The 13,096-nt window shown below is 34.8% G+C and overlaps 2 protein-coding genes across 4 annotated transcripts; both read right to left on the bottom strand.

The window, feature by feature from the left end:
* Positions 1-924: 924 nt before the first annotated feature.
* Positions 925-2,832, bottom strand: LOC116004960 (E3 ubiquitin-protein ligase At4g11680-like). Of its 2 annotated transcripts, none has more exons than XM_031245163.1 (3): positions 1,776-2,832; positions 1,251-1,521; positions 925-1,138 (listed from the first exon to the last, which is right to left on the bottom strand). In XM_031245163.1, exons 1-3 carry the CDS (start codon positions 2,309-2,311, stop codon positions 992-994), a joined length of 954 nt encoding a protein of 317 aa, XP_031101023.1. In that variant the 5' UTR covers positions 2,312-2,832; the 3' UTR covers positions 925-991. The 2 variants fall into 2 exon arrangements, with proteins under 2 accessions (XP_031101023.1, XP_031101022.1); XM_031245162.1 differs by having other exon boundaries at positions 1,251-1,620; positions 1,776-2,669.
* A 1,224-nt stretch (positions 2,833-4,056) lies between these two features.
* Positions 4,057-12,109, bottom strand: LOC116004578 (probable protein phosphatase 2C 60). Of its 2 annotated transcripts, none has more exons than XM_031244688.1 (11): positions 11,925-12,109; positions 11,074-11,199; positions 8,851-8,914; positions 7,700-7,808; positions 6,842-6,995; positions 6,453-6,578; positions 6,084-6,207; positions 5,878-5,954; positions 5,290-5,342; positions 5,097-5,151; positions 4,057-4,616 (listed from the first exon to the last, which is right to left on the bottom strand). In XM_031244688.1, exons 2-11 carry the CDS (start codon positions 11,188-11,190, stop codon positions 4,362-4,364), a joined length of 1,134 nt encoding a protein of 377 aa, XP_031100548.1. In that variant the 5' UTR covers positions 11,191-11,199; positions 11,925-12,109; the 3' UTR covers positions 4,057-4,361. The 2 variants fall into 2 exon arrangements, with proteins under 2 accessions (XP_031100548.1, XP_031100549.1); XM_031244689.1 differs by lacking the exon at positions 11,925-12,109 and adding an exon at positions 11,441-11,878.
* Between the last annotated feature and the right edge of the window lie 987 nt (positions 12,110-13,096).

The raw sequence follows: 13,096 nt of genomic DNA on the forward strand, positions 1-13,096 counted from the left end.
CTCAAAAATTGTGTAAATAGCAATTTTTTTATAGTTTACTTTCAATTTTTAAAATAATTTTTTTATATATAATTTGATATTATGACATTATATTTAGGAAAACTTAGAAGTAACTTATAAAAAAATGATATTTGCACAATTTTTTAATTTCTAATGGCCCAATTAGCAATTGCACACTTTTTTTGTTTGATAGTTCAACTGCACAATGTTGTAAAAATTCAGTGGTCTATTTAACACTTTTTTCTAACCCGTCTAATTTCGTTAATCTCCATCTAATCCTTGTGTAACCTTGCCCAACGCCCCAACCCTCGTGGTTATTTGAAAGAATGACCAAGCAAAAATGTAATCCTGAACTAAAGGATAAGAGAGTGTTGGCCTTTTGGGTGTTATGCAAATTCACTACTATTATTCGTTCTTTTTCCTTAATGCTTTCTTGTCCTCGATGTGAGCACATAAAATATTGCAATTTTTAATGTTTCTTGCCATTTGGCTAGCTTCTTGCTATTTTCAGCTCTAGTGGTGTATTCTTTTCTTAAAAAAAAAAATAATAATCCAACATTTTTCTCATACATGTTTCTAGTGAAATACTTTCAAAAAAAAAAAGTTTCTAGTGAAATTTGAAACCTCACACTAACACCTCTAATGATGACATTTAAATTTGGCCACGAATCATTGGGTGCTTCTTACTCTTTTTTATTTATTTTTATTTTTTAAAATCTATTTACTGTTTGGAGGTTTGGTGGTGCTTCGTTGATCTATATATGTTTGATGTGGTACGGTGCATTGCTTGATGCCCTATCACTTTGAGGTTGATTTGGTCCCTTGATTGCGTGATGTCTTTATTTTTTATTGTTTTAATTTAGTTATGCGAGAATTTACCGAGTAAATTAATTAAAATTAAAGTTTAGACTATGAGTATAATCATTTACTTAATATAATGATTTTATCCGTTTTATTTAATTATCATGCATATAAAACTTTCCCACATTATTTACCTCTCTAATTCTTTTTTACAGAGAGGACACGAAGATATAATCCTGAGCCATTGATCAACACACTTAAGATGGAATATATGAGAGCACGGCAGTTGTCTGATCTCTTCCTTTTCACTGTAACTTGCTAAGCAAATGCAGCATTCCTGTCCCAAAAATAAATTAAAGAAAATTAAAGGCCGGCCTTCTTTATATATTCTTGTATAATTTAAAGAATTAGGGAAAGTATATGAAAAAGAAAAATAGTGACATATATACTTGATGGAAGCCGGAATTTGTAGAGTCTATGTTGCAGCTGCCAACTTGGTTGTACTTCCATGTTGGTAGAGTAGAGAGGCGGTCATCGGATGCTCCTCCTGGGCCTGGGTGATGAATGGATCCCATGTATCCGAGGATGCTGCTAAACAGTGGCACACAGCAGCATAGCAACACGAACAATATAAAGGGAAGTGAGTAGGTGAGCGCATTCCATGCAAGCAGGATTATGCAAAGAACATGAAGTTTTGGAGCGCGGTGGAATGATCCAAATCTGGAATCCAACGCCCAAACATTTCCCATTACAAACCATATCGCGAAGAATAGCTCAACACAGGTCCTGAATTTCTCCACCGCTCGAAACCTAAAGCTTCTGTATAGTAGTACGTAAAATACAACAACGAATTGAACTACGTAACATTCATTATATATATTATTCGATCATGTATAACTAATTAATTAATTAATTAAGATGCATGGATGGGATCATCGATCATTAAATTACGTACGTACAGTAACAGTACGTACCTTGATTCTTCAATAGTTGTGTGGTGTTGTGTATCATCAGAATTAGGCGGCGGAGCAGAAAAAGCATTATCACCGGGCCTGTTGTGATGAAATACTAGAAAATAGCGCCAACATAGTAGCATGAGGCATAGAATACAGCCAAAAGCATAACCTGAGACCCAAATTCTGATTGGCGAAATAGGGGTCTCCCCCTTAAGCTTGGAAACTGCCAGTGCGTAAGCTGTGATGAGTATTTGGATAGTCAAAGTTATGCATTCCATCATCATCCAAGTCAAGGAATTGAATGGATTGGAGGCGGAGAGGTCAGATGTTGAGTGGATTAGGAAATTGTACCACCACCTTGCTCTTGACATCCGATCCGCCATTCTCATCATGAATGATAATAATGCTGCTGTAGAAGAGGGGCTTCTTGAACTACTACTACTACTACTACTCACACCCATTCTTCTATCTTCTGCTGGAACCATGGCAAAAGACACTGCAATGCTAGAGTTACAAAGCGATTCGGATGTAATGAAGTACCATTGAACATTCATTATATATATATATATATATATATATTACAGCGCAGCCCTGATCCAGCTAATTACATTTACTTGGCCTAGTGAGCTGAGCTGAGCAGAGCACTCCTCCGAATTGAATATTATATATGGAGCCTGCCTGCCCGGCCAGTAGTCGCAGCTAGAAATGAAAATTGGAATTCTAAAGTTACGTTGGATATGATGGCACATGCATGCATGCAGCAACTGGCCTGGTTTGGATGAATTTGAATTGAGCAATGGAAGATATATATATGCAGAAACTGGATTGACCGGAAAGGAGGATAAAAAGGCCGGACAGGGTAACAGCTAGCATATATAATAATTGAAGAGAAGAGAAGAGAAGATCGAGAAGATGGTGGCATTGAACATTTGAACTAACCTGACAAGCTAAGGGAAGGAAAGGTGGGGATTAGATTCCTGTCCGGATCGGATCGTACTCCTCATGCTTTAATTTGCGTAGAGTCCAAGTGAGTCGTCTTTAATTAAAGATCAGATCAGAGGATGATGAAACTATAATAATAGTTAGCCTAACTTAATTACCGTACGTTCCGTGTGTGTGTTTTTTTTTTTTTTTTTTTTTTTTCCTAAACATATATTATATTTCGATCTTTGATCTACTTACTGAGAAAATTATTAAAGGAAAATCATATCCAATTAGATCTGCAAGCTAATTAAGCTAAGCGGGAGATATCTCGATCTCAATGATGTGAATGAATCTAATGTACGTGCAGTGAGCTTAAAGAAAGAAAGATGATGATGCATATATGGTTAGTTGGTTGTTGACAAATAAAAAAATTAAATTAGGCCGGCAATCCATATCGGATCGATGGAATTGAAGGATGAGTTGTCAGCCTCATATCACTAAGGTGAATTGTCAGCCTCACTGGTTAGTTGACAACGTAACTTCACTCTCATCCTAACCCAAATTCGGTAGCTAGCTTTCCATCATTCGATCTCAGGCAGCCCATCCATGTTTCTATCTTTGCAATCTGCAGCTACGTACTCCCCATCGATCGGTTCGGAAGAATTCAGACTTCAATTCTTTTGTGTTCACGTGTGTTTTCCTTTCATTGCTTCTCCGATTCCGAAACAACATGCATGCCGGGATGATTTTTTTTTTTTTTTTTTCAAACCCAATACGCACTTGCGTTTCTGCTGTACACAAAGTCACAAATACATGGTAGAAACTGGTTTGGACAAACTCTAGTTTAGACAAACTCTACAAACGCTATTCATATAGTTATTTAAGAAGTCATGGTGAGCGAGTATAAGTCTAAAGACATGAAACTAATTCCTTGATTTAGGACAACTTTTTTTTTATAAGTTAACTTAGAGAATATCTTTTTAGTATTGTTTTTCAGTTCAAGCCTTTTTAAGTCAAGCTTCTTATAAGAAAAAAGCCGCATTACTAGTAGAGGGAAAAGTCAGAAAGCTGTAGTATTTTTGGGTAAGTCAGTGTTGCAAGTCTTCTAATCCAAACAGAGTACAGACCCAGAAGCCTGTGGGGAATGGGGAAGGAAGACACGACACAGCTTGAGCCTGAGAAGTGTGGTGACAGCAAAAATACAAATGAGACTTGCATTTTACGTAAACCCTAAACCCTTCAAAAAAATAAAATAAAATAACCTCCAATAGGGTTTGCATTTTTTGTTTGATCAACACCAGAAGCGCATATCTCATTAGAGTTTTTCCTAGAGTTCAATGACGGGAGTAGGGGAGAAGAATTTAACCAGGGCACACTCATGCAAGTTTGGCAACTTTGAAGATACTCCGTATCAGTAAAAATTACACAGGAAAAAAGACATTAAAATAAACAAAAAAAGAACAGATGATGACTCCTTTGCAGTTTTGAGTCGAACCTGTACGATTGTCAAACCTGGGGTAAACTCTATACATGCCATTTCAATTGTTCCAGTACAGTGCAGTCACAAACAAAAAGCATCACTATAAGTGCACAGTGCATTTAGTAGTAGATGCTGTAAGCCTTCACGCACAGTCACAGATTAAAATTCCAAAAATATGGCTTAAAAAGCATAGATACCAGTCATGAACTTGATCCACACTCAACCGGTTTTGGTTCAGCTTCAACCTCACTGGAAGCATGAGATTTCTCATCCACTATGGGCAACTTATCATCAGAAGGGGGAGACAATTCAGCAGGTTCACAGGACCCCGAGTAAATTGGTTTCTTAAATTGTACCAGTAGCATAGTCATGTTATCACATCCCTCACCTCCAGCAGTGGATGGCGCCAAACATCTATCAAGAACTCTTTCACATACTGTGGAAAGCTTGCTTTCCTGCACAATCAAAATTAAGCAATGAATCAGGAGATTGGCATGCCAATTTCAATCCCAAGATCTACACAAATAATATTACTCAACAAATCAACTGAGATGTGTAATGCAAATGAGACAAGGACTCACATAATAAAAACACTAGCTCAGGGTTATGTTATTAATCTCATTGAAGATAGGACTCAAACAAGGCAACCCTTGTGTAATTGGCCATTTATAATTCCACACAGGTAAATAGATTTTAAGCAATTAATAGCAACTACAACTTAGTCAAGTTCCCAGTAGGTTCTTAGCAAATAGCAATCAACTTAGTGCCACTTCAGTACTACTTTACTATTGCATTAGAAAACAATGAACAACAGAAGACCACCTTATTCTTTACCTAGGATCATGGTGCAAAAGCATCACCCACACATTTTAAAACTTAATTCATCAATTTTTTTGTTGAGAGAATGCATAAAATGTTAATTCCAGAGAACTTACAGAGTGCAGCTGCTCATGTATAAAATCAACCAATTGCTGGCTTGACATACAATCCCTGAGAAGAATAAAACAGCATCCATACAATGATCACACTCTGCATCTTGTATTTGGGCCGCATCTTTTCTGGTACTTTTTTGTAGAAAACAAAAGGAATACAAGTCTCGAAGTGAAAAGAGAAGTCTAGAGTGCATACCATATGCCATCACAAGCTAGCACAATAAAATCATCATCCTCACATAGCTCAACCTAATTACAGAAGAAAAGAAAAAACCATTAAACTACTTTTCTTAATGGATATAAGATAGTTTAATGGATATAATTAATACAGCAGCAAACAATGCGCAACTCAAGAGAACATTACAGAAGAATACAAATCTGCGCAGTCTACTTTTGGATTGTATCTTTTTCCAAAAGTACAAAACTAAAACCATTTTATAAGATAGCAAATCTCTTCAACCAAAAGAAAGGGAGCTTTAGGAAATAACTATATTTGTTTCTTCATTAGCCACAGTATGACTGATTTAAATATCAAGAGAAGATATTGAACAACAGAATGCATCTTTGAACAGCAACCACAATTTTTTATAAGTAACAGAAAAAATACATATATTTTGAGAAGGTTAAAAAAAAAACCTACAGATTTTCATATTCGGTTTATTAAGCTAAGATGTGGTAGATGAAAAGGCCTTAATATATTGCCTACAAATAAACAAAAGCCTTGAGCTTGGCTTGATTTTAAATACTAACACACACACACATATATAGATAAGGAGAAGCATACTGTATTTATATCTGGACTGGCAGTTACTATTTGCCTCTCAGCTGGCAAAAATTTATTCTGCTTGAATTCCATATCTCCTGCAAAGATTAAAAAGATTGTTACTGATGCAATTCCTGTGTATTAACAGAACTCCAATTTCAGTTGCAGCAGTATCCGAAAGAGTAAAGCTATGGAATAATGTTCATACTGATAAAAATCAATAGTACCTATAGCTCTTGCAAGGTTTAGACTGCCATTCACTCGTCCATTATGAATGAAACCGCCGGCTTTTAGAATTCGTTCTCTTTCCACCTCAAGATCAGGTTTATGGTCCCTTGACAGATTGTATGCCTGCATCAGTGGGAGTCAGACAGAGAGGATTCAGCTCAAACATTAAAATCTACCAAACAACAGTTTAACAATTAATAAATTGTTCCATATCTGGTACATTCAGTGCCATGGTCTACCTAGTACAAGTCAATATTGGCACCTGTTGGAATCTCACAAAGGTAGGACCGTAGAAATATAGATATCTAAAATATCCACATATAAATAGACTCAATAATCTTCAGAACTTTTCATAAGTTATCCACTACCTGACCCTTTCTTGATATTACACAGCGAGAATCACCAGCATTTGCAACAACAAGATGGTTGCCTCTAATGATTGCAACACAAGCTGTGCTTCCAGAAGTCGGTCCAGAAAAATCAGAGTGGGGCCCCTAACAACAGAATGAATTGGCAGTTAATCACATATCAAAAAAAAAAAAAAACAATGTATGTTATTATAGGAAAAAAAGTTCTGCTCTTGATAGAAGTAATATAATACAGAGTATCAATCTACTCAGGTGATCATAATATGAATTGTGACGAAAAGTCCAATAAGTGAGCCTAGCTGACCACTGCATCAACTCATCAAGCCAAAACTTCTTTTTTCATGAACTACAAAACTAAAAAATGGATCATATATCATAGTTTGAAGTACCTCCTCAAATGCCCAATCATCAACTTGATCATTTCCTTCAGAATTTCTTGGAGACCATATCAGACCTTCTATCATACCAGTGAACTTGTTCAATTTATCCCCCAGAACAGCAAGCTCCCTCCAGCCTCTCTGTCCGCGCATCATCTCATCCATTCTGCATGACAAGTAGAACAAGGTTAGAATAAGTTAAGACAGTTTTAAAAAACACTTGAAATAAATTATGATTCCATACACAAGTGCTAATTAGCACTTCCCAATAGGAAAGTAGAAGATAAAAATGTTACTCTGTACTTTTCAAAAACAATTATAAATAAATAAATACAAATTTAATAATGACACCTTTAAAATCCAGAAAAGGGCCACAAGGTTTCAATAAAAACTAGTTTTATAACTAACACAGAAGGCGAAATACAACTTATCAAGTAAGAAAATTTTGACGCAGCGTTAAAGCAAGAGAAGATGAAAGAAATCAGTGGCCTGGAAAAGAGGTTGTCTGCATTTATAAGGTTTTTGTTTATTTCTATATTTAGGTTTGCTGATGAAACTATAGTCTTACATGAAGGATAAACACCTTCTGCGCATTAAGCTACGTACTAGTGCTTTCAGCAAAAAAAAATATTATCCAAAAATTACTCCAAAATACAATAAAGCAATATCAAGTCAGCAGGAGAAACAACAAGCATAACAAACAACATTTTTAAAATATGTTTACTTTAGCAGCAAATGCTACATAATGTGTAGAATCAAGACAAAAACATCATAAAGTAAATAAAGACATTAAATATTTAATTTAGTCATTAATGTTAATTCTCAAAATAATATTTAAAGACTCAGTAAAAAAGAAATCGAGCAAAGGACCTAAAAAAGGCCTTCTGCACAGAAGTTGCGATATCACCAGCCAGATAAGCTTCATGTTTAAGCACTTGTTGATGAAGATACTTGGCACAGAATTTAGCCACAACCTTCCCTGCAATATAAGAATGGATCAACAAAACTAACATTAAGATGACCAATTACAAAACAGCAATTGTCATGGACTACAATTAAGATGTTTTAATGAGGCTTCCCAAGCCCATCATACTCGCTCACAGCACCAAAAGTTAACATGAATTATATCATAAAGAACATCTTTAAGACTTGGATAGTCCATTAAGTTGAATTTGAGTTACATAAAGATTTCTCACCAAACAAAGGGACATTAAATATCTGTGCAGCTATGCAGAGATGGAAATAAAGAGGAAGGAGAGTGACAAGGTAGGAGTTCAACAACATGCAGCCCAACCACCCTGGGGAAGCAATAATCCACAAGCACTTTGTTCAAATTTAGTTATTTATGACTGAAACTAGGTTCATCATCTTCAAGTCAACCGCTTAGAAATCCATTTGTATATGTAGTTTAATGAACTTCTTCAACTGTTTCATCGTAATTTGTTCAGTTCAATTTAGTTTCTCATTCTATCAACCTCTGGGAATGTCGGGGGAGAACCAGTAACATCAGTCTTCATGAAGGCATGTCAGTTTTAATTCTTTTGAATAGGTCAAGAGCAAATACTAGAAGGCTAAAAGCACAATTTCCTATTAAACTCTCCATGAAATAAATTGTTCATCAGATTAACAATACTCCAATAACATTCAAGTAAGAAAGGTGGAGAGAGGAGGAAGGAAAATATTGTATATACAAGTTTGTTGGTACTCTAGTAATACCCCTAAAAGGTTGAAAAGAGAATCAGAAGCATATGAAGTAAACAAGTTCTGAAACACTGAAAAGTTGGAATTATCAGATGCCACTGCTCAGGAATTAAACATGGAACATACAAAAATAGCTATATCTGATATAAGCATATAGTAGATCATTTATACCCAAGTAAACAAAACAGTGTCATTATTTCTACATAATTAGATGTACACTTAAATTTAATTCTGTCACACCCTCTATCTAAAATCAAAGTCACTACTGTTAGAACACATAACATACCATCATAGAATGACCTAAGCCTGAATATAATTACCTCCATGACCATCATAAACACCAAAATAGGAAGTAGAAGTGTCCAAGTCAAGGATCGCCGCATGCTAAACAAATAAGAAGCAAGATTTAGAGAAGAATGATTTATAAATTTTGTAAATCCAATATAGATACGTACATGCACACACAAACACACACACAGGCGCATAACTTCAGAGCATCTCAACAATAAATAACTTGTAGAGTACACTCATGGCTATTGATTATCTAAAATGTATGTACTGCTATAAAATAAAATAAAAAAATTTAAGAATACCAAATTAATATACACAAGACCATCATATACACATAACTACTGCTATTAAGTTACAAACTCGTGTTCTTCATTGTTTGAAATTTCTTCCCTTCTAGTTCTGGCTAATCATCTTCTCCCTCCACCCCCTCCATTTTTATTTCCTTAATGTTTTGTTTTGTTTAGGAATTTAGGAAAGAGGATGTAGTTGAGAATCCCTATCTTTTTGGTCAGAGATGGAGAAAGATATGTAAATATAATTGATGACTTTATGAACTTTATAATAAGTTTAACGACATTTTTATTAATATAGTTAACTTCTGTCTAGTACTGTAGTTTTTGCATACTATATTAAGCCCCTTCTTGGTGCTCTGATTTGAAACTAAAAGCATTACTTCTAAAAAAAGAAGGTAAAGAAACTATGGGAGATTTTTTTAAGCATTTGGCTGTCAATGGGGAAGGAAAATGTGGTGCCGTGGTGGCAAGAACTTTTATATTTTAAATAGAAAATTAATTGAAATTTAACATGATGTCGTATTGCATCTCACAGCCGTTACCACATGACTTTGACAATACAATGAAATCCCACTTATTTGGCGTTGAAAATCAAATAGTGTCATTTCCATAGTCCATGATTTGGCCCCATGATCTTCAGCATTCTTTGACAAGTTTCAGAAAAAAAGAGAAAGATATAGAGAGAATAAAGCAGGAAGGCAATGGATATCTACAGTGGTGAGTGCAGTATCTAAGGTGTAAATCAGCACAGAAGAAAATTAAAAAAGGTTGGGCTTCAGTGGAGGAACCAGGGACAGCAAAAGAGGGCAAAGTGAAACAAAGAGCGGTCAAGAGGGGTCAGGGTCCTTGGGTGAGAAGTCTCGTACTCTTCTTCCTTTCTTTATATATTCTCCCACAATCTTTAGAATTTTGGAAGTAGACTTGACTTTCCTCCTCATTTCCTTCCTTCAGGCTTCACCTGCCCTTCCCATCTTCCTTTGCCTCCAGATGTAAAGAAAGAAACATCTGGGAATGATTCACGATGAGTCCCATGTAACAGAATGTGGTTTAAAGGTAGGAGGATAGAGATGTCAAGTGGCACTCGGAATCGGACACAAGCATATAGTAGGATGTGAGATTTATAAATTAAGTGAAGGTCAAACACAAAGAATGGATATAAAGCAAACGCAAGTGCTCTGTCAATACCACAAAAACAATTGATCCAGCCTTTTTTTATAGATGGATTGGTCAGCTATTTAATGGATAATCATACTTTAAGGACCAACTGATATAATTTACGTGATATAGACCACGAAAACCACAATGGAAAACAAGCTTGCCCCATTAGCACAAAATCCAAAGGTCAAATAGCTAAATGCTAGTAAAGATGGTAATAACAAACAAAATGTTTAAAGCTTCGAAATACAATTCAATTGAAGAATCTAAGAAAGTCACATACAGACAAAAGAGTTGTTTAAGTCATGGACCTGAAGCTATGCAATTTCCAAAAAAAAAAAAAGGAGACACAACGTGCAAGGGTCACAATTTTGTTTTTGTTAATAATAGTAACAATAATAATACACCAAATAGTGACATGAAATTTATAACAGGATAATATCACGAATATGATCAAACAAAGAAAACAAAATTTAGTTCAATCAATTTATGGACTTGATCCGAATTTAAGATTTAAAATTAATTTGAAAATTGTTTAAGATAAGATGGCATGCATCTTCCATGAGACCAATGTATGTCTTATAACATGAAATTTGGAGCATTTCTCTGAGCCATGGGAGTGTCAACATGGACACAACCTCTATGCATGCCTTTCTAGGCAAATGACTAATTGTTAAAACCTCATATTTTCTTGCATACACCACAACATATCAGATATTAGGCATTCAATTAGTGCATTCAATACATTTGTACCACAAGCATCTTATAACCAGCATAAATCAGATGGACTCATTGATTACTCACCGCATCTTCCATTGTTGCACGCCATCCTTGCATGGATGATAAACCATATCTAAGCCTTGTATTCTCACCATCCTCTGAGAACTTCTCTGTTTTTGGAGAACTAAGGTATATACCCATCACTTTTAACTGAAACCACAAGAGCAGAAGAAATTCCATAGCACTAAATCATAAAGGTTGAGCCAACAGATGTGCAGAGAAGAATATAAGGTAGGATACCTCTGAACTTAATTGAAACAAAATGTTCCGTTAATTGAAAAACAAGGGAATCCATCTTGCAGATCATACATACTTGGCATTCTGTCCTTTCATATAACTTTCAAATTCCAAAAAATACAATCAAAACCACAAATGTGCATTGCCATAATACCTTTAAACTGAAGCAAGTCTAAGATAACTTCAAGCATGAGACTAGTATTTCATGAACCCTAATATCAAAATCTTATCATTCATTCATTCTCATGTCAGTCCATCTGTTCCCGAGGCTTCCCACTTCAAATTCACATGTCCAAACTAATCTTGCTGAGCAATAATCATCAATCAGATCAACCTTCCCTCACTCTTACTCACAAATTAAATAAGGCCCATAAAAAAACTCACCAATATATCTTTGGATCTACAAACTCCTAGAAGAGTTCCAAAATGAACTTAAAAAGAATATAAATAAAGTAACTGCCAATTAACATTAAAGAGTAAGAACAAAAGCACACCAGATCAAAAGGGTATGCAGAAAGTAAAGAATACCAGAAAATATATTCATATAAACCACACATAAATAAATATCACCCACAATTTTACCGGATGGCGGAAGATAATAATACAATAAAGTCTCTACAGAGGGCTCGTGGACTGACCTTCCCAGTTGAGCGATCGTACTCAACCTTGAATCAGAGCCAGCTGCACGAGTAGAACATACAATCCGACTCTTTAAAGAAAAGTATTAACACAGAGTAATTATGAAGATAAAATGAGTATTTGCAATACGGAGAGAGGCGAAGATAGAGACAGAAAGAAGGTCTTCAGACAGAGAGAGTATGATTTTGAACAGTTAAAAAAATGGGATTGTATTATTTTATGAATTTTTATGATTATGTGAAGATTCTGATGACTGTCTTTTTTATTTTATCTTTATTTTTTACCTTGATTTTGAAGACAACGCGAGAGCAGAAGCTGGTAGGCCTTGTGTGCGAAAATGGTCTAAAGCTACAAGATATCTGCAGTGCCAACTAGCCACTAGCCAGAAGCCCATAAGGGTTTTTTTTTTTGGGTAGGGGAAATGGACTAATGACTGAAATGGGACGAAAATAAAAGGGTGATAAAAATATGATAATTTTGAAAGTTGGACAAAAATGAGAAAAGAGCGTTTGGGACTTGTGTTTGAGATCAGAAATGCAAAAGTTTCAAATGCGTTTGTTAATTTATTTTTTCAAACGTTGAGTAAGTTTCAAATACTATTTTCTCATTTTTGTCATGCTTTTAAAATCGTCATATTTTTGTCACTTTTTTTTAAAAACCTTCTTATTGCGGTCTTTAACCCAACATGGGAAGGGATACCCAAACTGCCTAACGCCTAGCTCTCTTGACACCTTTTTTAAAGTTATGTAGTTTTGTCTATCTCAAATTGTCTCATTACTTCGATAGAAACTCCATAAACTCCATTAACTCTCTCGGCACATGAGAAGGGATATTTTTTAATTGTAAAAATGTCATAACAAATACGGAGTTATATATTTGCTAAACTTAAAAGTGTTATGAAGAGTCATAAAAGTGTTTGCTAAACTCATTTTGTATGTCATGTTTACTACTCTCTCTATATCATTTTACATATCATGTTTACTATTCATTGATCAAATCAACTTTTTCTTTAATGCTTGTTTTCTTTAGTAATTTTTAATTATTTTTAAATTTAATATAATTTTTAAATATATAAATTTAATATACTTATGAAAATTTGAATTAAAAATAACTCCAATAAAAAACAAACAAAACGAGATGAAAAAATTATTTTTATCAATTCTCTATTATC

This window comes from Ipomoea triloba, chromosome 14 (assembly GCF_003576645.1).
Source record: "Ipomoea triloba cultivar NCNSP0323 chromosome 14, ASM357664v1".
Lineage (NCBI taxonomy): Eukaryota > Viridiplantae > Streptophyta > Magnoliopsida > Solanales > Convolvulaceae > Ipomoea > Ipomoea triloba.

What these genes read in the sequence shown, in the direction of transcription:
- LOC116004960 (XM_031245162.1), bottom strand. Translation starts at nt 2,311, where the DNA reads ATGAATGTTCAATGGTACTTCATTACATCCGAATCGCTTTGTAACTCT. An exon ending in ACAACTATTGAAGAATCAAG is followed by an intron (nt 1,621 to 1,775) that starts GTACGTACTGTT and finishes ACTACTATACAG; the next exon opens with AAGCTTTAGGTTTCGAGCGG. An exon ending in CAAATTCCGGCTTCCATCAA is followed by an intron (nt 1,139 to 1,250) that starts GTATATATGTCA and finishes TTTTTGGGACAG; the next exon opens with GAATGCTGCATTTGCTTAGC.
- LOC116004578 (XM_031244688.1), bottom strand. Translation starts at nt 11,190, where the DNA reads ATGGGTATATACCTTAGTTCTCCAAAAACAGAGAAGTTCTCAGAGGAT. An exon ending in TAATATCAAGAAAGGGTCAG is followed by an intron (nt 6,208 to 6,452) that starts GTAGTGGATAAC and finishes CCACTGATGCAG; the next exon opens with GCATACAATCTGTCAAGGGA. An exon ending in CCAGTCCAGATATAAATACA is followed by an intron (nt 5,343 to 5,877) that starts GTATGCTTCTCC and finishes TTCTGTAATTAG; the next exon opens with GTTGAGCTATGTGAGGATGA.